The 24,857-nt window shown below is 39.3% G+C and overlaps 1 protein-coding gene across 1 annotated transcript in view; it reads right to left on the minus strand.

Annotated features, from left to right (window-relative positions):
* Positions 1-24,857, minus strand: part of DNAH3 (dynein axonemal heavy chain 3) — a 171,528-nt gene that overhangs the window by 59,451 nt on the left and 87,220 nt on the right. Inside the window, 9 exon segments of the mRNA XM_020965369.2 lie at positions 2,118-2,229; positions 5,067-5,201; positions 8,019-8,238; positions 10,948-11,039; positions 16,655-16,831; positions 17,479-17,592; positions 18,020-18,128; positions 20,561-20,759; positions 24,379-24,493. Of these exon segments, the coding sequence (XP_020821028.1) occupies positions 2,118-2,229; positions 5,067-5,201; positions 8,019-8,238; positions 10,948-11,039; positions 16,655-16,831; positions 17,479-17,592; positions 18,020-18,128; positions 20,561-20,759; positions 24,379-24,493 (1,273 nt within the window).

The raw sequence follows: 24,857 nt of genomic DNA on the forward strand, positions 1-24,857 counted from the left end.
AAAAATCAAACCATGGGCAATACTCATTTCAACATGTCAAGGATGTGTAATTTCATCAGGGGGCAACACCTTCCACCAATATAGATCACAACCTCTCTACAACTTAATAGATGACCTTTGAGAGTTTTTGTGGCCCCCACACTCATCAATATGAGGATGAGCCTCTTCCAGTGGACTGGATGATGGGCATAGTGTCCATCACCAAGTCATGCTTGAAGCAATTTCCAGCCAGGCCAGAACTTGTGTTACATTCCCATGGAGTTCTCAAGTGCAGGGTCATCTCTGTGCCAAGATCATAGGATCACAGGACTAGAGCTTTTAAGGGCCTCAGAGGTCATCTAGTTCAACCTCTCTCATTTTGACAGATGAGGAATTTGAAACCCAGAAGGATAAAAGACTTGCCCAACATCACAAAGGTAGAAGTCATCCCAGGCAAAATCTGAATACAAATCTTCTGACTCCAGCATCAGCACTTTTCCCACTGGACCAAGAAGAAACTTTATGAGGAAGAACTTTAGAGGAGAATAATTTAAGAAAGATTAGGAACACGACCTAGGGCTTGAGTCTTTGAGTATTCCATCCTTTGACGATTACAAGGTCATAATTTTAACACTAGTTGGGTGATACAACATTATGTATTTGCATTTGTATAGTCCTTTGAAGTTACAAAGTACTCTACTTGAATTATCTCGTGGCTCATAATTCTTGCAATGCCTACTTTGCTGGGGATTGAGAGGAAACTAAACTGTAACATAATAACAGCTCACTTTTGTGTTGTTCAGTTGCTTCTGTCACGTCCTTACTCTTTGTGACCCCATTTGGGATTTTCTTAGCAAAGAGACTGAAGTGGTTTGCCATTTTCTTCTCCAGCTCATTTTTACAGATAAGGAACTGAAGCAAACCCAGTTAAATGACTTGCCCAGGGTCACCCACCAATAAGTGTCTGAAATCAAATTCGGACTCAGGTCTATCCACTGCTTCCACCTAGCTGCCCTAAGTTGACTCTTTAAGACTGACCAAAGTGCTCTCCTCACAGCAATCCTATCAATCAATCAACGAGCATTTATTAAACACCTACTATGTGTCAAGAACTGTGTTAGTCACTGAGGATACAAAGACAAAAATTAAAATAGTCCACGCTAGTAGTATAAGTATTATATTATCTCATTTTAAGTCTGAGGAAAGTCTCAGAGACACTTCCCTGCTGTCACAAAGCTAGTATAATTGTGAGTTATTATTACTGCACCCGTCCTTCTCAATTAAGAGCTTAAAGGGATTCATCTAATCCAACTTCTTCTGTCCACAGAGCAGGAAACTGCGGCTCAAGTGATTTGCTAATTGTCACTCACCTAGAGAGTAGCAGATCTATGACTTGAAACTAAATATATCTCCAAGGGAGAGGGAAGGGCAAGAGGAAGTGAAAGGAAGGGGAAGAGAAAACAAAGGAGGGAAAGAAAAGAGAAGAGAGAGGAAGCAAGGAGGAGAGAAAGAGAGGAGGTGGGGAGGGGTGGAGGAAGGAGAGGCAGGTGGAAAGGAAGGGAGGGCAGGGGAGGAGAAAGCAGAGAAGAGAGCAAAGAGAAGAGGAAGAGGAAAGGAAAGGAGAACGTAAGGAAAGGGGAGGAGAGAGGAAGGGCAGGGGAATAAAAGGGAAAGGGAGGAAGAAGGGAGGGAGGAGGGGAGGAGATGAGAAAGAAAGGAGGGGGAGGGAGATGGAGAGAAGAAGAAAAAGGGGAAATAAAAATGACCTTTTTTTTAAAAAAAAATCAAACTATTTGCTTTTATAACATTTCTATTTAGGTTAATTGCTTTAATTGAAAGTGGTTTCTCCTGCCCCCAAACTCCAAAGCTTCCTGTAAACCTCTCTCCATCTGTGAGCTACCCTGGGTTTAATGACACCACAAGCAGTTTCCCTGTGCCGTCATGGAATTCTACTTAAGGCAGCAGGGTTTTTTTTGTTTTTTTTTTTGCCCACAGAGGGAAGCCTGCATGCTGTTCTATTTCTGGCTACTACACAGCAATCCAATGACAGCAAAACTAACACCCCCATACTATCTCTCCAAAGCCAATTTGTGGAGCGAAATTAATTCTTCTTAAAGCTGTAGGGCTTTAATCTTTACCTGCATGCATATCACCCAGAGCTGCAGCCAGGACTTTGTAAGCACAGGTCTTCCCACCCAAGGGGTCTCCAACAATCATGTAACCGTGCCTCACCAGCATCATCTCATAAATCTAAGAAAGCAACATTAGATGAGGAATTACAGAAAATTCTCTTCAAAACTCAAGTTTGGGCATATGATGAATGACACATTATGAGTTAGATGCCCAGGTATTTTATTATTCCCATTTTCCTGATAAGGCTGGGAGAGTTTAAGTGACTAGACTGGGGTTTCAGAGGTAGTTAAGTGTGTGAGGCAAGATCTGAATTCAAGTTATCCAGACTCTAGGTCCATCACACCATTCACTATATCATAGTCTTTCTCTAGGGGCATGGGTCAAAAGTGAATGTGTCCCCACTTACCTACCTCTGAAGCCCAATTTGTGATTCTGACCTATCTTTAACTTCAGTTTACAGCTATTATAAATACATGTCAAAGATTCTTCAGCCAGCTGTCTAGCATGAATTCACAAATTGTGTTTCTGCTCAATCTTCTGTTCCCAAGACTAATAGATTACAGGCTTTTGCTTTGATTGGCACTGATAGAACAGGAAAAGCAAAGTACTGAGCATGGCTCTCTAATAGCACAATTCAAATGCATTTTAATGTAATGGGGCTAAAATCAAGGCACAAATCTTCATTTAAATAATTGATTATGGAACTAGAAGGTTAAACAGAAAGACAATTCTTGAATTTTCCATTTGTTCTTCCTTCACTGAATACATTAATCCATTGGTCTCTTGTGGTGGGATGTATATTTTTAATGATTTTATTATTAAAATTGTTCAATCTTGTGAATTTTCTTTCTATTATATTATGAATTTCTCAAAAACAGTATATCTTTCTTTTCTCTTTCTCCTCTTCCTCTTCCTATTCTTCTTCTTCTTCTTCTCTCTCTCTCTCTCTCTCTCTCTCTCTCTCTCTCTCTCTCTCTCTCTTTCACTCTCTCCCCCCTTCTCTCTTTCTCTCTCACCCACACACATCCACACACAGAAATACACATTCACCTTAAGTTTTAAGTTTAAAATTGCACTAGGACTTTTGGGACAACCAGTATAATGACTTGATTGAATATTCAATCAATGATACTAACTTCAGAGCAAAGGAACACAGCCAATGGCAATCCACCAGCCTGCCCAAAGGGAGATAATCAAGAATGAATGACATCTACTTTCTTTCTGCATAGTCATACCACATTTCTAGATTTCTGTGCTAGTATCCATTTAAACAAAGATGGATCATTTTGGTTACCTACTGGGAGGCATTCCAAAAGATAACAATAATAATAATAGTAAGCATTTATATATCGCTATAAAGTTTACACAGCATTTTACATATATTAACTCATTTTATGCTATTATTATCCCCATTTTACAGATTAGAAAACTGAAACTGAGAGGTTAAATGACTTCTTCAATATTTCAATAAATGTTTGAAACAGGATTCAAACTCAGGTCTTCCTGATTCCAGGTCCAGAGCTCTACCAAATCAGGTGGCCGAGTGAAAAATACCATGTGTGAATTAGTAGTGTTCCAAGTGTCACTCATGTTCTTCAAAGAGAGTTTTTGCCATACTTCATAGTATATACAGTGCTACCGCAATAACTGAAAACTTAGGAGCTTCTCTAATACTATTTGCTATAGATACTATTTATTATAAGATATCAGATAAGAGTCAGGAAATCCAGGTTTTATTTTGTCTCTGCTTGCCAATAATTGACTATGTGGTTTTGGATAAGTCACTTCAACCTTGATTTCCTCATCTGTAAAGTCAAGGGACTGCACTAGATAAGGTCTCTTTCTGCTCTAAAACTCTATGATTTTTTTAGTGGGTTCATCGGAGACCTATCTCAACAGAGTATCCAAAAGACTGTAGTTTCACCTAAAGGATATAATTTCCCCTTTGAAGCAGCATAGCACAATAGATAGTGCACAGAACTTGAATCAGAGAGACATGGGTTCAAATCTTGCTTCTGACGTTTATTAGCTGTGTAACTCTGGGCATGTCACTTAATTTCTCTAAGTCTCAATAAAATGAGGGGGTTTCAGTTTTAAACTAATAATCCAAAAACTTAATGCTAAGGCATGGATTTAGAGTGAGACATGATCGCAAAGCACCAATATATCAACTAATTCATCTTCTTGTTGTTGTTCAGTCATTCCGGTTGTGTCTAACTCTTTGTGACTCCATTTTTGGGGTTTTCTTATTTTCCTTTTTTTTTTTTTAAGGCAAGTGGGGTTAACTGACTTGCCCAGGATCACACAGCTAGTAAGTGCCAAGTGTTTGGTCTGAGGCCAGATTTGAACTCAGGTCCTCTTGACTTCCCGGCCGGTGCTCTATCCACTGTGCTATCCAGCTGCCCCTATTTTGGGGGTTTTCTTGACAAAGATACTAGAGTGGTTTGCCATTTCTTTCTCCAGTTCATTTTACAGATGAGAAACTGAGACAAACAGAGTTCAGTGACTTGTCCAGGGTCACACAGCTAGTGTCTGAGGCCAGATTTGAACTCATGAAGATGAGTCTTTCTGATTCCAAGCCCAGTGCTCTATCCACTGCACCACTTGCCAAATTCTTGCATCCAATGCTCAAGATAGATTCTTAGTTCTCACATTAGAAACATAATTCATAGGAGGCTGTCATAAAGAAATGGAAGGAAAGCTTAAATTTGAGCTCTTAGTAACAAAATTGGATGGCATCCTGGATCACTGAATGATTTCTTTTTTTCACTTCTATCTCAGTGTAGGTGCCTCTAATTGCAGTGGTTTTCAAGATGCCTGATGAAATCTTTCTGAATCCCTAGCCTTAGCTTAGTAATTTAAAGTTATTTTGAGATGATCTTGAATGAAAGAAGATGATGGCTGAGACTCACAAGTAAGACAGCTACCTTCCCATGGGCATATGACAAACCAACCTGGATAATCTTTCCGATAAACCATGGTACTGATTGCAGTTTCATCTTTTTAATGTTTTCATTTAGTGCTTCAATGAAAAGCTCATAGTCTGGTTTAGGAAGAATAACTCCTGGGAACAAATCCGATATGATCCCCTGTTAACATAAAATAGAGAAGACTATTGAGAGCCTGGAAGAATCCAATTCGATAAACATTTATCAAGCATCTAAGTGCACTGAGCTGGGGATTCAAAGACTTAACAACAACAACAAAAAAGACACAGTCCCTGCTCTCAAGTTTACAATTCAATAAGCATTTATCAAAAATCTAGTAAGTACAGGCCTTAGAGCAAGGTTTCTTAACCTGGGGTTTATGAACTTAAAAAAATTTTTTTGATAACTGCATTTCAACATAATTGGGTTTTTTTGTAATGTATTCTATTTTATGCATTTAAACATATTCTTCCAAGAAGGGATCTGTAGGCTTCATCTGTGGATGCTAAAGCCAGCTCCAACTGGACTCTAGTGAATTAATTTTTCAGAGGAAGCATTTACATCTCAGAATTTGGCAAATGCTAAAAATCAGAGCTTAATTTATTGTTTTGTTGATAGTCTAGTCTCAAGAAAGCAATAAAGAAAATGTTAATAAAGTAGATTAAATTTTTTTCCAGACAGCTGATTGTTAAACATTTACTAGCAGACCCCTGGTTTTATGAAATTGCCCAGGGGGTTCATAACACAAATAAGTGTGAGAACCCCCCTGCCTTCAAGAGTTCTCTAGGGCACTAAAAGGCCAAGTGATTTGCCCAGGTCAAATAGCCAGGATTTTCACAGAGGTGAACCCATATCTCCCTGATTCCAAGATCAGCTCTTTATCCACTATGTGATACTGCCTGGCTAAGACAACTTTGTAAGTCCCTAAGTAGCCGATGTGCTTTAGTAGAGGGAATTTCCTTACAGGGAATTCTTTGTACCAATGAAATCACAGATCTGGTTAAAAAAAGAAAAGTCAGTACAAAGTTTGATGCTAGGGAAAGAAAGACTAAAATGAAATAGTGTCTGTTCCCAAGGAGCTTACATCCTACATGCTACTACAGTTAGTAAAGAGAATAAGATGTGTGCAGTTTTCCTTTTCTAGCTACTCCTACTGCCTAGATCTCACAGAACCTGCTAGCAAGGGCTGATTTTATCAGTAAACAGAATAGGCAGCTACTTGGACCTTCTGCTTATAATTATCTTCCCTATAGTACCTATAGTCAATGGTACCTGAAATTCCACAATTAAAGATGCAACTCTTGAGGCCTTGAAAGCTTTTCCAGCTTCCAGAATGCTCTATTAAAATTCAAATACATATTCAAATTATATATTAAGCAACTATTTTATGGGAGTGATTGTGATCACTAGAATAAAAATCATAATTATAATGTCTTAGATTTATGTAGTGTTTTTACAGAGCACTTTCCTCACCACATTATGAGAGGGTATTGTGGCAGTGCAGGTATTATTATCCCTCTTTTACAGATGAGGAAACTGAGGCTTAAAGAAATTAAATGACTTGCCCATTGTTGCATGGATAGTATTGACTATGTAAGAATAAGGCTCTACCATTCCCCAACTGATAAATGATCAAAAGATACGATCAGTTTTCAGATGAAGTAATCAAAGCTACCTATAGCCATATGAAAAAATACTCTCACTTACTATTGATTGGAGAAATGCAAATTAAAACAGTTCTGAGGTACTACCTCATACCTATTAGATTGGCTAATAGGATAGAAAAGGTAAATAACAAATGTTGGAGGGGAACATGGGAAAAATGAGACTTTAATGTACTGTTGATGGAGTTGTAAATTGATTCAACCATTCTGTAGAGCAATTTGGAACTATGCCCAAAAGGACTATAAAACCATGAATACCTTTTGACCTAGCAATACCACTACTAGGTCTGTATCCCAAAAGAGATAAAAAAACAAAAAGGAAAAGGATCTATATGTACAAAAATATTTATAGCAGCTCTTTTCTGCAGGTAAAGAATTAGAAGTTGAAGGGATGCCCATCAAATGGGGAATGGTTGAACAAATTGTGGTATGTGATTATGATGGAATACTATAAGATGGATTACTATAAGAAATGATGAGCAGGATGCTCTCAGAAAAACCTGGAAAAACTTGCATGGGCTGATGCAAAGTAAAATGTACTGTGTACAAAGTAACAGTAATATTGTACAATGATCAGCTGTGAATGACTTAAATATTCTCAGCAATACAATGATCTAAGATAACTCTGAAGGACTTGTGAAAAATGCTATCCATCCCCAAAGAAAGAACTGTTGGTATCTGAATACAGATTGAAGCATACTTTTTTAAACTTTATTTTTCTTGAGCTTTTTTTCTTGTCTATGTTTTCTTTCACATGACTGTTATGAAAATGTTTTGCATGACTACACATGTATAACCTAAATGGAATTGCTTGTATTCTCAATGGGGCTGGGGAGAGGGAGGAAGGGAGAGAATTTGGAACTCAGTTTTAAAAACTGACGTTAAAAATTGTTTTTACATGTAACTGGGGAAAAATAAAATCCTAAATAAAAAAAAGAATAAGGCTCTATGAGAATGTGACATGGGACAAGAGTCTAAGTAGATAGAAGCTGGAAGGGCAGTATACCAGGGAGGAATGAAAGGTTCTGGAATAGAAAGCTGGAGAAGAGAACTGAAGATTTTGTATATTTCATAATGTTGCCTAACCTTGGCCCTGTAGCTAGGCCAGTGTACTTCCTTCAGTCTCTAAAAGAAATATATTGAAAATGGACTTATGGGAAACCTAAATGGGGGTCCAGGTGCTCCACAGGACTCCAATCTGTTGTCAGTTGAAAGACATCTAAGCTGGGCTGCCTTTAATCCATCAGCTTCATATCTACCCAGTAGGGATGAATCCAGGAGGAGTTCAGGTGTAGTAGAATGACTTGCTGCTTACCTGAAACAGAGGCACATCTTGGGCCAAGAATTTGGCCAAGTTGACATCCAATAAAGCCCGGAGCAACAGGACATTCTCATCTTCCACTGGATATTTCAGCTTCAAGTTCCCAGCGGCAGTGAGGACAGACTTCACTGCCCGCATCCCATAGTCATAGTGATGCTGAGATGATAACTGCTCAGAGCATAAACGGTAGGTAGCAACGATTTTCTGGGCAAGACTGTGAAAGCAAAAAAGAAAAAAGAAAAGTGTGCATAGGCCACTGGGTTAGATTTCAGGCTTCTTGTGGAATGGACTGACCTGTGGAGTAGTGAGTTCTCTATGTCTGCCTGGAGGTTTTTAAGCAGAGTGCCATGTTAAAGCATTGTATTAGGCCTTCCACTTGTCTAGGATGGCATACAGACTTATGCTTCAGGTAAGGGCTAGCCCAGGGGTGGGGAACCTGCGGCCTGGAGGCCACGGGTGGCCTTCTAGGTCCTTGGGTGTGGCTTTTTGACTGAGTCCAAGTTTTACAGAACAAATCCGCACTTGAGGACCTAGAGAGCCACTTGTGGCCTTGAGGCTGCAGGTTCCCCACCCCAGGCTAGACTAAATGACCTCTGGGGATATTTAACTTTAAGATCCTATTCTTCAGACAAATAGGCATCATAAGACTGTTTTCTCCCCTCTTTCATCCATTAGTCAGCTTCCCTTGGCAATCCAAAGGATGAGTCAAATCACTTGAAAGTTCACTCAAAGAATGATATCTGAAGAATCTGGTTTCGTTCAATAGTCCTACTTCATCAACAGGGATCCTCAATACACTCATATACTTAGATTCTCCCAAATAATAATAATTTATTTAGTGCTTTAAGGTTAGCAAAGTGCTTTACAAATATTAACTCACGTGATTCTCAAAGCAACCCTAGACAGTAGATGCTATTATTATTATCCCCATTTTACAGCTGATGAAACTGAGGCAGAAGTTAGATGACTTGCTCAGGGTCACATAGTTAGTAATTGTCTGAGGACATAATTTGAACCTAGGTCTTTTTGACTCCAGGTCCAGCATTGTAGCACCTAGCTACCTGCCAAAATGATACCTTATTATGAATTACAAGCTTTCTGATAATGTATATTTGTATGCTTCAGTAATGATTAACACTGAGATATCATTTTTCACAGAATCTAAGAGTCAGAAGAGATCTTGGAGGCCATCTAATCTAAGTCATGTATGAAGAATTCTCTCTACTATACAGTAATCCAGTTTCCAGTGAGGGAGATTCACTACTTCCCTAAGCAGCCCAGTCTGCTTTTTTGTGGAATGACTCAGATAGGACTGAACGTTCTGTCTGAGTTTCATGACTTCATGGACCATGGCGGGCCAGCCCTTCTATCTTCCATTATCTCCTGAAGTCTTTCCAAGCTCATATTCATGGCTTCCATGACACTATCTTGTCTATCTATCTCATCCTCTGCCATCCCTTTCTCCTTATGCCTTCAATCTTTCCCAACATCATGGTCTTATTCCACTTTTGGAAAGCTCTAATTCTTAGGAAGTTTTTCCTTATGTCGAGCTTAAATCTGCCTCTCTACATCTTCCACCCCATTGTTCTTTGTTCTGCTCTCTGGAGTTAAGTAGAACAGGCTGAATCCTTCTTCCACATAACATCCCTTAAAATTCTGCAGACAGCTATTTTATTCCTCCTAAGTCTACTCTTCTCTAGGCTAATAAACCCCAATTCTCTTAATTGATTTTTGTGTGGCATGAACTTGAGACCCTTCCCCATACTGATTGCCCTCCTCTGGATGCTTTCCAGCTTATCAACATGCATCCTAAAATGTAGCACTCAGAACCGATCATGATATTCTAAATATGAATTCACCAGGGAATAGTGGGTTTGGCCTTTCCTTATTCCTGGATGCTAGACCTCTTGTAATTATAGTCTAAGACTGAATTGGCCTTCTTAGCTGCCATATCACACTTCAACTTAATCAAATTCACCTATGTGCCAAAGAAGGTCTTCTAGGGCACAATTGTGATTGCCTGGCTAAGCTTTTTAGAACATAATGTTAATGAAGTTGGCTTCCAGACTTTCATCCCCACATGACCCAGTTAGCTCCATAAAAAACAACAACCCAAAAAGACTTTCAAAGCTGCAGACTTCACCCCTAAGTTTCTCCAGATATTTTAAATGTGGTCCACTGTTCACAAAGGGTGCCATATAAGAGCGTGTGGATGACTCAGAGCAGCCTTTCCCACTAAGGAATTTGTTGTTGTTCAGTCATGTCTAGCTTTATGTGACCCCATCTGGGGTTATCTTGGCAAAGATGCTGGAATGGTTTGCCATTCCCTTCTCCAGTTCATTTTACAGATAAGAAATTGAGGCAAATAAGGTTAAGTGACTTGCTCAGGGTCACAAAGTTGGTAAGTGTCTGAGGCTGGATTTGAACTCAGGAAGATGAATCTTCTTGACTCTAGGTCTGGCACTCTATGCACTGCATCACATAGCTGCTCAACAACAACAAATCTACCTTAGGCCTAGGCTTCTGGGAGAGAAGTAGGCACATACTTGGAATATAAACTTACCCTGCAACATCTCCCAATAAGTGATAAGACCAAAAGGTCCCCAGACTGGCTGGTTTAAAGACTCAATATAATTGAGCACTGAATCTAGGGTCAGAAGACCTGGATTCAAATCCTACTTCTGACATTACCTATGTGACCTCAGACAAGTCATTTAACCTTTCTTAGGATCAGATTAGATAATCTCTGAGGTCCATTCCAGCTATCTATGATTGTATGATTCCAATTTTCCAACCTGCCACATGGAATCCAGGTCATCTAGGCTAAACCCTGAACCCTAAACTAGCTACTCCTAGTTAACTTTGCTGGTTATTACAGACCTTTCAGAATCTATTAGAAAGTGAAAGATCCAAAGCAGCTTACCTACGGGAGTCCAGAAACCCCATGGAATATAGGGAGATTTCCCCAATTAATGCATAATCAGGTACCATCATGGCAACTGTTCGGAACAAGGCCTAGGGAATAATAATAAAAAAAAAGCTAATCAGAACATACCAGAAATATACACATAAAGGGTATGTCTACATTGGCAAGTGAAAGAGTAATAATAAAGGCATATGTTTCTATAAAGAGGCAATATGGCATAGTGGATAGTGAAATCAGGAAGACTCTTATGTTGCCAGACTGCATTTGTAGACAGCAGTTCCTCACTGAGAGTCCCCTATATCATTGTGGAAAGACTTTGATTGGTCAGGGCTTTTACATAAATACTACCTCATTTGACATTTATGTCAACCCTGTGAAGTAGGTAGTTTGAGTTGTATTGTCCTTATTTTACAGATGAGGAAACCAAGGCTTGAAAAATCTAAGTAACTTGACCAAAGAGATATATAGGAAATAGTGCAACTGGGAATTGAACCTATGTTATTGTTGTTCAGTCATGTCTGACTCTTTGTGACTCCATTTGGGGTTTTTCTAGGCAAAGAAACTGAAGTGGTTTGCCATTTCCTTCTCATTTTACAAATGACGAAACTGAGGCAAACAAGGTTAAGTGATTTGCCCAGGGTCACACAGCTAGTGAGGCTGGATTTGAACTCACAAAGAGAAGTCTTCCTGACTCCAGGCCTGATACTCTACCCACTGTGCCACTGAGCTGCCTGGAATTGAATCCAGAGGACTGCAAATCTTTTATTTTTTTTTTCATACGAAATATGTTTATATTATAGCCGTATTTCAAAAAAAGCAAGAAAAATACAGAAAATGAGAACATCATACTTCAGTTTGAACTCAGAGTTCATCAGTTTTCTCTCCAGCGGTGGATTTTTTTTTTTCATTAGAATTATCTTGGATCATTATATTGATCAGTGTAGCCAAGTCTTTCACAGTTGATCATCATTACAACATTGCTGTTACTATGCACAGTGATCTCAGCTCTTCTCACTATACTTTGCCTCGGTTCATATGGGTCTTGCCATGTTTTTCTGAAACCACCTCCCACCCTGTCATTTCCCACAGCACAATAGTATTCCATCACAATCATATGCCACAACTTGTTCAGCCATTCCCCAATTGATGAGCATCTCCTCAATTTCCAATTCTTTGGATAGAGCTGCTATAAATATTTTTGTATATGTAGGTTTTTTCCCTTTTTCTTTGATATTTTTGGGATACAGACCCAGTAGTGGTCTTGCTGGGTCAAAGGGTATGCACAGTTTTATAGCCCTTTAGTTCCAAATTGTACTCTAGAATGAGAGTTCACTACTCCAACAACAATTCATTAATATACCTATTTTTCCCTCATTCCCTCCAGCATTTGTTATTTCTAATAGGGGTGAAGTGGTACCTCAGAGTTATTGTAATTTTTATTTATTTAATCAATAATAATTTAGAGCACTTTCATATGACTACAGATAGCTTTAATTTCTTCTTCTGAAAATTGACTTTATATTCTTTAACCATTTTTCAATTGGGAAATGGCTCTTATTTTTAGAAATTCTACACTCAATTCTATATTCAATATGTATTTGAGAAAGGAGGTCTTTATCAGAGACACTTGCTGTAAAATTTTTTGATATTACTTCATTGTCTATGGTATCTTTTAGCAAAATGGTTTCCCTGATTCTTTTAATTAGGTCTGTTTTTGCTTTTGCTTTGTCTGAGATAATGATTGCTATCTCTGCCTTTTTTTTTTAAAGTTTTGCTGAAGCATATTAGATTCTGCTCCAGCCCTTTATTTTAATTCAATTTTAGAGGGGAGCTCATGTCATTCACATTTACAGTTATGATTACTAACTGTGTTAGTAATAGACTTTTTCTCTTATTTCTTCTCTCTCTTTCTAACCTGTCCCTCCCAAAAGTCTTTTCATTTTCTTTCATCACTCTTATTTCTTTTCCCATTTTTTCCTCTACTACTCTTATCATTTTCTTTTACTCTTCCAGGAATTCCTGTTGAGCTTGGGCCCAATTAGAATTTTTCTTTGAGGCTTTCTTGGTAGCTGTTTTCACATTGTTGTCTTCTTCTGAGTTTATGTCTTGGTCTTCACCACCACTGTAGTAGTTTTTTATGGTAAAATTCTTTCTTATTTGCTCATTTTCCCAGCCTATTTCTTGACTTTGAACTTTATGTTACATTTGGGCTCTGCTTACTTAGAGGTGAATAGACACCATCCCAAGATTTAGGCTTCTTTGTGATGCTATTTTCAGAGCTAGTTCTGGGAATCTGCACGGTTTTAGAATTTCCAGGGTGGTGTGATGTGGGGAGAGATGTGGTCACTGCTGTCTTGGGCTGTGCTCTGATCTTTACCCAGGAAGGACTCCTGATCCCCTGCAGCCACAAGTGGTAGCACTCCTCTTTGCCTTGGAACTACAAGGGCTTCTGCTGTCTTGTGACTGACTCCTAGCTCCACCCTGGAATTGCAACCCAGAACTGCATAAGGGTAATAGAGTTGCCATTCAGCGCCAGCTGTACCTAGTGCCAGCAAAGGGTCTCCTGTAATCTCTGATCATTTGTCTGACTCCTTTAGCCTTGCTAGCCTGAAAGCTCCTGCAGTTACAGCTATTGTTGCTACTGCCTCATGTATAGGCCCCAGATGGGCCTCTACTCTGGTGTCACAAAGTTCTCCTGCTGACATCTTATGTTTTCTTAGGCCAGAAAAACGTTAATTTTTCTTGGCTCTGCTCCTCCAAAATTTGATTTGAAGCATTATTTTAAAGTTAGATAGACTTATACAGATAGATTTGTATGAAATAATAAAGAGCAAAATGGACAGAACCAAGAGAATGTTATATACAGTAATAGTAATATCGTTTTAAGAATAATTTTGAGTGAATGAGTCATTTTGACTATTATAAATACCCAAATTAACTACAAAGGACCTATGAAGGAAGATTCAGTCTGCATCCAAAGAAAAAACTAATAAATAGAAGTATGTATAGAATGATTTTACATATACATACATATTTGTGTCTAATGATAGTCATCTCTATGGTGGGGGGAAGGGAAAAAAAGAAAAAAAAGAAATTTACAAGATATTTAAAAGGAATGGCAATTTGTACATAATAGATTTTCAGTTTCACGTACAATCATCCTTTTTTTATTAACTATGCTATGGAAATACATATTTTAGTCCATAAATTAAAAAAAAAATTAAGTTCTTTGGAGAGGAGTGTTGAGAGAGTTCAGCTGTGTTACCTCTAACCCTCCGTCTTGGCTCTACCCCCTCTATGACTGCAAATCTAATAACCTTTTCACTATATTATATCTGGATAAATCAGGCTATAAAAACTTGCAACTAGGAAAAAGGGAAGGAAGGTATGAAGCTGAGTGATTCAAATGGACCATCTTCTTGGGTCAAGCTCAATACATCACTATTCAACTACCTTCAGCACTGGCCCCAGGTTGGCACTGAACTGGAGACAAATCAGAGAAAGATACCTGAGATGGTGAAGGGCTTTGAGTTCATGCCATAAGATGATCAGTGAAGAAACTGGGGATGTATTGTTTGAAGAAGAAAAAAGGCTGGTGGTGGTAATGTGGAAGAGGAACATAATGGTTATCTTCAAATAACTGAACAATTGTCGAGTAGATGAGGGATTAATTAATTAGATTTATCCTGTTTGGCTCTAGAAGGCAGAGCCAGAAGCACTGGTTGGAAATTATTAAAAAAAAAGGTCAATTTAGGCCTGATTTAAGGGGAAATAAAAGTCCTAACAATGAGCTCTATCCATAAACTGGATGGATTGTCTTGGGAAGTAGTGAGTAACCTCTCAGTGGAATTCTTCATGCAAAAGCTGGAAAATGACTTGTCACATATGTAGAAAGATTCCTTTTTGGAATGAGTTGAAATAGATGGCCGCTGATATTCAATTCAACAAACATGTATTAAGTTTCTGTTGTGTGGAGTGCACTGTACTGGACGTATCACTTGGGATTATCATCCCTATTTTACAGATGAGTCCACTGAGGCCCCAAAGGGTTATGTGACTCTCCTGGGGTGTTATGATTACTAAATGTTAGAAGAATACTAAAACCCCTGTCTCTTACCTCTTAGCATAATTCTTTTTCCATTACACAACGATGCCATTCTATGAGGAAAAAAAATTCTACTGACAATATCTCCTTTTGTTGTCAGGGAAAAACCTGTGTGCTTGCTGTGGTTGTGACAATAACATTATGCACAATATAAGAAACAATATGGTATGATGGAAAGAACATTGGACTTGGGAGTCAGCAGATCTGAGTTCAAATAGTACTAACCTACTAACTGAGTGACCTTTGGAAACCATTTTGCCTTGAAAAAGACGTAGGTTTTTAAAAAAAATTAATATTTTATTTTTCCCAATTATATGTAAAGACAATTTTTAACATTCATTTTTTAAAAAAATTTTTGAGTTCCAAATCTCTCCCTCCATCCTTCCCCTTCCCTGAGAAGATAAGCAGTTTGATATGTTATACATGTGCAATCATGCAAAACATATTTTCATATTAGTCAGAGACATAGTTGTCTAAATCATAAAATGCTTATAATATCTGTAGTCAATCTTATACATCTTTAAAGTGTTACATAAAAGTGAATTGTCATTACTATTCAGCCACCTACCATTCCATTAATTAAAATGGGGTTTATAGGAGCACCTCTGTGGTGGCAAAGAACTGTTAATTGGGGAATGGATGAACAAGTTATAGTTTATGAATGTGATGGGATATTACTATGCTGTAAGAGACAATGAAGGAGATGGTTTAAGAGAAACCTTGGAAGATTTGGGTGGACTGATGTAAAGTAATGAGCAGAACCAGGAGGGAAAATTATGCAATGACAACAATATTGTAAAGACAGACAATAGAAAGACTTCAGAACTCTGATCAGCACAACGGCCAACCATGATTCCAGAGGACTCATACTGAAATATGCTACCCATCTCCTGACAAAATAGAAGGGGAACTTGGGCAATGCAAGAATTTGTTTTTATTGTCTATACGTGTTTGTAACAGAGGTGTGTATGTGTGTGTGTGTGTGTGTATGTTGTGTGTAAGGAGAGTTAGGAGAGAAGGAGAGAATGAGGACCTGAAATTAAATAAAACTGAATTTTTAAAAAGATAATAATCACAGAGGCTTCCCAGAGATACTGACAGCTCAGGTCAGGGTATCAATGTTATTCAAGGGATGATAGGAATTATAAAATATGAAAATAATATTTTATAATTATAATTACAATTATAATTGTATTGTATTTTAAATTTCCCAAAGTACTTCACATCTGTGATCTCCTTTGGTTCTCAGAAGGCATCTCTGGGAGGTGGATAAGACATTTGTTACTATTGTTCTTTTATAGATGAAGAGACCTTTCACAGAGCTAATTAGTGGAAAGGCTGGGATGATAACCTTGGCTTTCTGCCTGGGCTTAGGAGCCCAGGTTCTATCTACTATTCTACACTGCCTCACAGAGATGCTTAGGCAAGTATAATGCTAAGCAGCAAAAAATAAACAATGGACAGGGACAAAAAGGAACTTACACCTGGTATCAAATATTCTAAACTCCACTTCTACAGTCACTGTCTGATAATGCCACCTGATCCCATGACTGACAGTTGTCTCTGGGATGCCCCAATTCCATACCACTTAGTATTTACCTTGAGGTTATCAGGAAGCTCTGCCCGACCTGCATACCCAGGATTCATGGTAATAAAGACAGCACAGGTTGGATTCAGAGAAATCTCAGTGCCTTCAAATATGAAAGTCTTCAGCTTTCGGATGATAGCCTGTTGAATGCTGAGGATCTGCTGGGCCACCACAGACAGCACCTCCACCTAGGGTGAGAAGAATGCCTACTTGCTTCAGTGGCCAGAACCTCTCACTCCCATCCAAATATAGCAAAGTCTTTTCCAGGAAAGAAGTATTTAGATACTTAAAGCAACACTTTAATCACTTAAGAAATACTATTCATTGAGAACTGAATCTCAAGGTTACTAAGGAATGACAAAATTAAGCTGTCAAATTCTCAATGAAAAACTAGAAGGGTGAATAGGGTATTGCAGAGACTAAGAGAACGTATGAAGATGTGATAGGATCATAGGATTTAAAACTGGAAGGGACCTTGGAGATCCAACTACTCAAGACCAAGAAAGAAATTACTTGCCCATGTATGTATATAGATATGTGTGCTTATATTTGTGTACATGTTTAGTGTTTGTATTTGTATGTGTACTTTGTATATGTGTATTTATGCGTTTACGAGATGGGGGAGAGAGAAAATATGATGAGAGTTTAACATGCTTTCCTCAGTGGTAGTTTTGTTTTGAAATTAACTCAAAGCAATAAATATTTACTTGCTATGTCCTGGGTGCTATGAAGGATAGATTAAAAATATAAGGCACTCTCTAGTAATAGAACTCAGATTCTCCAACTCCTCTTCCCTTTTTTCCCTGCACTCCCATGTCTTGGCACTAAGAGTTACCTCAATCCTGTTGAATTCATCAAAGCAGGCCCACGCTCCAGCTTGGGCCAAGCCCTTGAAGAACTTTCCCATGGCTTTGTAATCCAGACCATCAGAGCAATTGAAGACCACACACTAAAGATAGGGGGGGGAAAGTGCCATAAATGTTACCGCTTCCCAAGGCAATTTTGGCTCTCCATTCTTCCCCAAGAATGGTAGAAAATCATAACTGGAAGGCTTATAGGAGCATAGGTTCAGATCTGGAATAGATCTCACAGATCATCTAGGCCAATCCCTTCATTATAAAAATGAGGAAATGGAGGCCTCAAAAGTTCAAATGATTTACTCACAGTCATATAATTAAACATCAGAAAATTTGAACCTAGAGCTTTGGCCTCTGCATCAGTGTGCTCTTTTCCCTATAGTATGATGCTTGATTTCCAACCCCTCTCCTCCTTACAATTCGGTTGTCATCTTGAGTCTTGTGGTCTCTCTTCTATACAGAACTCCTCAAAGGGACAGGAAGTAATCATTAGTGTCAGGGCAATATTGTTTTTATTACCTGCTTAGCCAAGGCCTTAGCCAGATCTTTTGTAGTTTCTGTTTTGCCTGTGCCAGCAGGGCCCTCTGGGGCACCTCCAAGATTCAGTTTCAAAGCTCCCATTAAAGTCCTAAAGAGAAGAGAACACGACCCTAGGTCATTCATTGAGTCCTAGAATTTACAGGGTAGAAAGAGTTTCCAATGAAGCTGTTATGCATTGGATAGCCCTTCCCCAATCTACATAATGATTTTCTCTAGGGATACATAGTCCAGGAACTGGACCATTAAATGGCTCACTATGTGTTGGAGTCAATATATATATATATCCCTTAAGGATTACAAAGCACTGTACATATGTTAATTCATCTGATCTTGAAATAACCCTATGAAGTAGATGCTATTATCCCTATCTTACAGATTAGGAAACTGAGTACCTGAAAGAGGTTAACTTGCCCAGTCACACAGCCAGTAAGTGTCTGAGGTAGGATTTGAACTTGAGTCTTCCTGACTTTAAGTCCTGCACTCTATCTATTGTACCACCTAGCTACCTCAAATTTCTCAAAACAAATGTAATCATGGTATGCTCCTGGGCCCTAGCCTCAGCTTTCTTATATTAAATTATGTCTTTATGCCTTAGTTCCACCTCTGTACAATGCAGTTCTCCCTTTCTTCTATTCCCAGGAATGATAAATATCCTTATGGAGAGAGACAAGTTGTACTATCTAGACAAAATATTTAGCTGTCTCCCCACTGTGCACCTTATGACCTTGGGCAATTGACAACCACCCTGGGCCTCAGTTTCTTCATTTGTAAATGAAGAAGTTGAACTAGATGATCTCTAAGATCCCTTCAAGCTTTAAATCCCATGCTCATGAGAGAATAGATAGTAGTAATGGTTCTCAGCACCATACCTCTCCATTTTGCACAAATGTGGAATTAGAATTAGTTAATATCCCAGATGTTATATTTTGCTGTCATGAAATGATGCCTTTTCTCAAAGAGTGTCGACTTAACAAACTTAGAGAAATAAGGCAGAACCAAGAAGTGCTAGTTGCACCAGCTTCCTAAAATGGTCTCAGAGCAGAATGACTTTTATAACAGTAGATTGGGAAGGGTGGACAGAGTTGCAAGATGGCAAGCCCCTGAACAGTATTTCTTGGGATTCGTTTTTGTCCTCTTACACGGAAAGAGTAAGGAAACCTTAGAGTGCGTTGAGAAGCATGTTAGTTGGGACAATGAGGAATCATAGCTCTACTGTGTCTGTCCTGGTTGGGCAAGGTCCTGAATATTTTGTTCCATTTCGGATCCCTTATTGTACAGAGGATGTTATGGACCAAAGGACATTCAGAAGACATATGTCCAGGATGGTTAGGCCTTGAAATTATGCAATATGAGGTTCAGTGGAAGGGACTGGGGGCAGTTATCCTGAAGAAGAGAAAAGATAAGAAGACATGATAGCTCTCTTCTAGTTATTTGAAGGCTGTCACGTGGCTTGGCCCCAGAGGACCAAACTAAAAACAGTGGTGAAAGTTGTAAAGAGAAAGATTTAAGCTTGATGTAAGGGAAAACACACAAAGAAGTAAAAAACTTAATGTCAGAATGACCCCAAATTAGAATGAGCTGACTTTGGAGAAAGCATGTTCCCCCTCACTAGATGTCTGTAAGTCGAAAGCTGCTTCCTACTCAAGTATTGTGAAAGAGGAAGGTACATAGAATTACAGAATCTCAGAGAATTCATACAGAGGGAGTTCAGTGGCTATCTGGTCCAGCGCTGTCAAACTCAAATAGTAATGGGGCCACAAAACCACACAGAAGAATCCCTGCAGGCCTCTCATATTGACTTAGGAAACCATATGTTAACATTATCTATGTTCTATTATATTTTTATTTATTTTGTTAAATATTTTCCAATTACATTTTAATCTGATTCAGGCCACACGGGAGTGTTGGGCCAAACACTTCTGGTTTGGTCCAACTCAGACTTGAACAGGAATATTCTATAAAACTTCCCTACTTAAAGCTTCTGCTTACAGACTTCCAGTCATGGTGAACTCACTACCTACTGGCTCTACTCATTCTGCTTTTGGAAAGCTTTGATTGTTTGGACGTTTTTCCTTCCAACAAGCTAAAATCTGTATCTTTATAATCTCCAGTTCTGCCTCCTGAGGCCAAATAGAGTAAGTTAAGTCCATTCACTCTTCTACAAAAGACCCCCTTTCCCATCCAATACTTGAGCTTTCATGTCTCTCCTAATTCTTTTTTTCTCCAAGTTAATCACCTCCATTCAATCCAACTGAGCATTGTTTGGTATGGTTTTGAATCTCCTCACCATCTTGGCTAACTGAACAATGTCAATATTCTTCATAAAATGTGATGCCCAGAACTAAACTGTGAGATTGTCCCACATGCCACTGGGCCCATGTCAAATTCCTCTTATTCAAATTCTTCTCCAAAGGAGTCCTATGCAGTAATAAAGTACAGCAGAGGAAGAGGTGGCAAGTGGGAAGTATTTGACTTCATTTTGAAAGGTGAAACCATGCCATAGGTATTAACCAAATTTACCTGTAACATCGGTCAGTGAGGGGGGTAATCACCAGCCGTAAGGAGTTCCCCAGGTATTCATAGCCATATAAAGCTTCTGTAGTGATCATTCTCACAATCACATCCCCATTTTCCCAAGTATAGCGAAGCTGGGAGATCCACTGGAAGTCATTCAGATCTCTGACTTTGTCTTTGGCTAATTTGGCGACCACATCACGAGCTGTCCAGACATACAGATACACACATAAGGATGAGCAGTGTTTCTCTCACTCTCTCTCTCTCTCTCTCTCTCTCTCTCTTCTTCTCTCTCTCTCTCTCTCTCTCTCTCTTTCTCTTCTTCCACTGGAAACTCAGAGTAAATACCATCCACCTATGGTTCATAGACACCTCAGGCAGAAAGAAAACCCCAAAGGTCAAATGGACCACCCCCTGCCTTCAAATAGGTTTTAATTAAACCATGCTTAACAAATTAACTTGTCTGTTAGTGAATGAAGGAGATTCTTCACCTTCCACCAACCTCTGGTCATTACACAGAGAGCAATTTCCCTCAGCTGCTATGTTTTACTTCTTTCCAGGTACCAGAGAAGACCTTCAGGGTTGCTGGCCAAAAGAGAAACAGTTACTATTTACATTCACTTTGAGCCAGAAGGGCCCAGAAAAAAACCATTTGATTTTGTTTGTTTGGTTTTTTGTTAAAGGGGGTGTCCTTTGACTCACTTCTTAAAGAGGCCTATTCACTGAATGGGCGTTGCCTCACTCAAACTGAGAACTTGAAAAGACCTTAGCTTAAAAGGGCCAAAATGTCCCACTGCATCTGGGCCATCTCCCTGGGACCTAGATGGCTCTGGAAGAGAAGGTGAGGCTGGTGACCTTGCACAGCACTCCCTTAGTCAAATCAAAGTCGGTTGTAAGTCATGTCATCATCTCCCTGATGTCATGGTCCTCTTTGAGAACGAAGGACAAATCATACATAACCACAACCACAATCCAGGTACCAGGGTAGAAAGTCAGCCTTTCTGCAGGATTTTATACATAGATCTCCAGACACATATTTAGCATAATTAAATGGATGTGGTAGTTATGGTAAACAGAGTTGTTCAGCCACTCCTATTGGCCCCTCCTTCCACTGACTCATTGCTCAGATGGGTTTCTTGAGTACAAACCACTTTGCAAAGTAGTACCAAAGGAGTTGTAATTCTTCTGATCATTTTGTTAGTTCCAAGTCCCCAGCCAGAGACAGAGCTTCTGGTCAAATACCTCAGTGTATCTCTTCTCTGGGAATGAACCCCCTTCTCAGTCAACTCTTCAAAACTATCTTTCTAATAAGTATACCCAGACTAACAAAGGCAGATGGCTAACAGTGTTCATAAAGACAAAGTAAATATTTAAAACAAAGAAATCCCTCTGAGATTAACTCCAATTTATCCTGTATATGTCTTATTTATATATAGCTGTTGCATGTTGTCCCCATTTGATTGTGAGTTACTTGAAGGCAGGGACTATTTTTTCATTTTATTGTATTCTCAATGAATGACACACATTATGTGCTTAAAAAGTGCTTTTTTGACTTGACTTGAAGAAAGGTAAATAGACTTCCCCTGTACCCAGAGGAAAAGGCTTCAGGCTCCCATGAAAATGCTCAAGGGGAAAGAAGATACAAACTGTTGTCTTGGGGTCTGTAGTTGTGTGTGTTTGTTGGAGGGAAGAGGGTGGTCCAGCAACATAATTTCTATCCCAACACACTGCAGGCCCACCAGCCTAAGGAGCCTCACTTCTAAAGACCAGGCTACTTGCTTTATGGTGGCTGCCTCTCTATACTCTCATTCTCTCAGCTCCAAGTTACTTTTTACAAGTTCCCTTTCTCCAGCTCCCTGTGTCTTCTACCCATCCCCAATCTGAGCTGTCTCCTGGACTTATTGAAGTGACTTTTTAAAAGTTCACCCTGAAGTATGGTCTATCATTCTTCATAATTATTGCTAATTCATTCAAATGACTAATCTCATAAAGAGAGCTAATGGTCTGGCTGTATCTTTTAAAGTTAATGAAACAGGTCAGTGCTAGCCCCTTTGGCAGGGGGAGAGGGGGAGCCGGGGTGTGTGTGACTAGGTTTCATGCTTTCAAGGTCTACTCCCTTACACAGATAAGGGAGACTTTACAGAGCCTACTAGGGAATCAGGCCATAGACATTTTGTAATTAAAATTCCTCACCAAGCTCCCAACACCCTTTCCCCCTTCCTCCAACCTTCCTTTTTTCTCCCCAGAAAATCATAAAACCTCAGTCTTTCCTCACAACCCCATGACATTGGGACAGCCTATGAGGCTTTAAGTCAGTCAGTGGATAGGTTTGATGACATTCATCATAAAATGGACCTTTAGGCATAGAGTTTAAATTTGGGAATCCTAAAAAAAAAATCAGCTGAAAGCTATACTTCTTCTATGCAGTAGGTTTTTTAATTCCGTTTACCCTTTCCTTTCACAGATAGTGGTAGTTGTTTGATAGGGGGGTGGAGGGGGGGACAGGAAAGAATCATATCATCTTTGGTCATTAATATTCTCCAGAAAGCTCATAGAATTGGTATGGGACATCAGGGGTGGTGCCAAAAATTCAAAGTCTTTGGCCTATGAGCAAGATTGTGCAAAAGAATTCTCCCTCAAGCCTTTACTATATACCTTGGGTAAGGACACATTCTGAAATTGGCTGCTAGACAGGAGGTGCATCTCTGTCTACAGTCATCATAAGAGTCATCACTTAAAAGGTATAGGAAGGCTAATCACATTGGATGGGTCCCACTCACGCTATCCTCCCCCCACCCATTAACATTTTATGCAGGTAAAAGGAGATTTATATGAACACCAAGGATAGCCCTTGGAGGGGAAAAGGTGGAGATATCACTAAGGGGTAAAGTATGATCTGTAGGAAATATGTGTAAGAATCAGAATCAGAGATGGTTAGGTGTGAGAGGACAGTTTATATTGATTGTATGTGAACATATTCACTCCCCTACTCAATAAACTTCATTGGCTCCCTATTACCTCCAGGACTAAATATAATATTTTCTTGTTTGGCTTTTTTTAAAGCCCTTCACGATCTGGCTTCTTTCTACCTTTCTGGTCATCTTACCTGTCAATATACTCTAATAATCCAATGATCGTTCCCTTTTTACTGTCCCTCAAACACAAAACTCCACTTCCAGAGCCCATGCCTTTGAACTGATTGTTCCACATTGCTAGAATACTCTCCCTTTTCACCTCTGCCTCCTGGTTTCCCTGCCTTCCTTCAAGACTCAGCTCAAATCCTGTCTTCTGCAACTAGCCTTTCCCAGCCCTCATCCCCCTCATAATTTCCATTTATATATCTTCTATGTACATAGTTATTTGCATGTTATCTCCCCCAATAGAATGTGAGTTTCATGAGGGTATGGATTAGTTGTTTTTTGGTCTTTGCTTTTTTGTTGTTGTTTTTTGCTTTCTTTGTATCCCTAGCACTTAGCACAGTGCCTGGCACATAGTAACATGTTTGTTGCCCTTTGCCTTCCTGAGTTGTCTCTGAAGAGCAGGACTCAGGAGAACTCACTCTTAGGGACAATTCAGGGTTTTTTTTCAGATTCTAGAAATCCTATGGACACGACCTTTTGGGGTGGGAGGCAGGGAATTAGAGGTGGGGTGGAGACATAGCCACAAAACAAATACACAAGGATACAGATCATTCTCGTTTCATGAGAACCTCAGGCTGCTGGTCTACTTTTGGCCCATGGGACCTCAGGTTTGTGTATCCTCTCCTGCTGCGCTTTAGGGGATGCACAATGACTGGCCAGGCTAGGAGAGAACACCGCGATTACCGTGAACATCAATGACTGTGAGGGCTCCCAGGGTCAGCCGGGTGCCACTGCTTAATTTACCCCGCACCAGCTCAACGATCTCTGCAATCTGCATGTTATTTTTTTCCAGAAGTACCTGTGAGGGACACATATGGGAAGAGCGATTTACTCTTTCTCACATTTTCCTGGGTTCTTTGTCTGAGACTCAAGAAAAACATGCTAAGCACTCCTGGACTATGAGAAGAAGGGGGGCAGGAATTATTTGTGACTGACTTCACAGGAAGGCAAAAAGAACCATGGGGGGGCTGGGTAAGCAGGATATTTGGGGGCAACTTTTAAAAATTACAGAATGTTTGTATTTTTTAAAATTACAGAACCGCAATCAAGCATTAAAGTTGTAATGATATGAATAAAGCAAACGTCCATAGAATCTAAAGCTGGAAGGGACCTTACAGATCAGTCTTTTTTTTTTTTTTGGTGAGGCAGAGTTAAGTGTCACA

Source organism: Phascolarctos cinereus, unplaced genomic scaffold (assembly GCF_003287225.1).
Source record: "Phascolarctos cinereus isolate Bilbo 61053 unplaced genomic scaffold, phaCin_HiC Scaffold_4;HRSCAF=312, whole genome shotgun sequence".
Lineage (NCBI taxonomy): Eukaryota > Metazoa > Chordata > Mammalia > Diprotodontia > Phascolarctidae > Phascolarctos > Phascolarctos cinereus.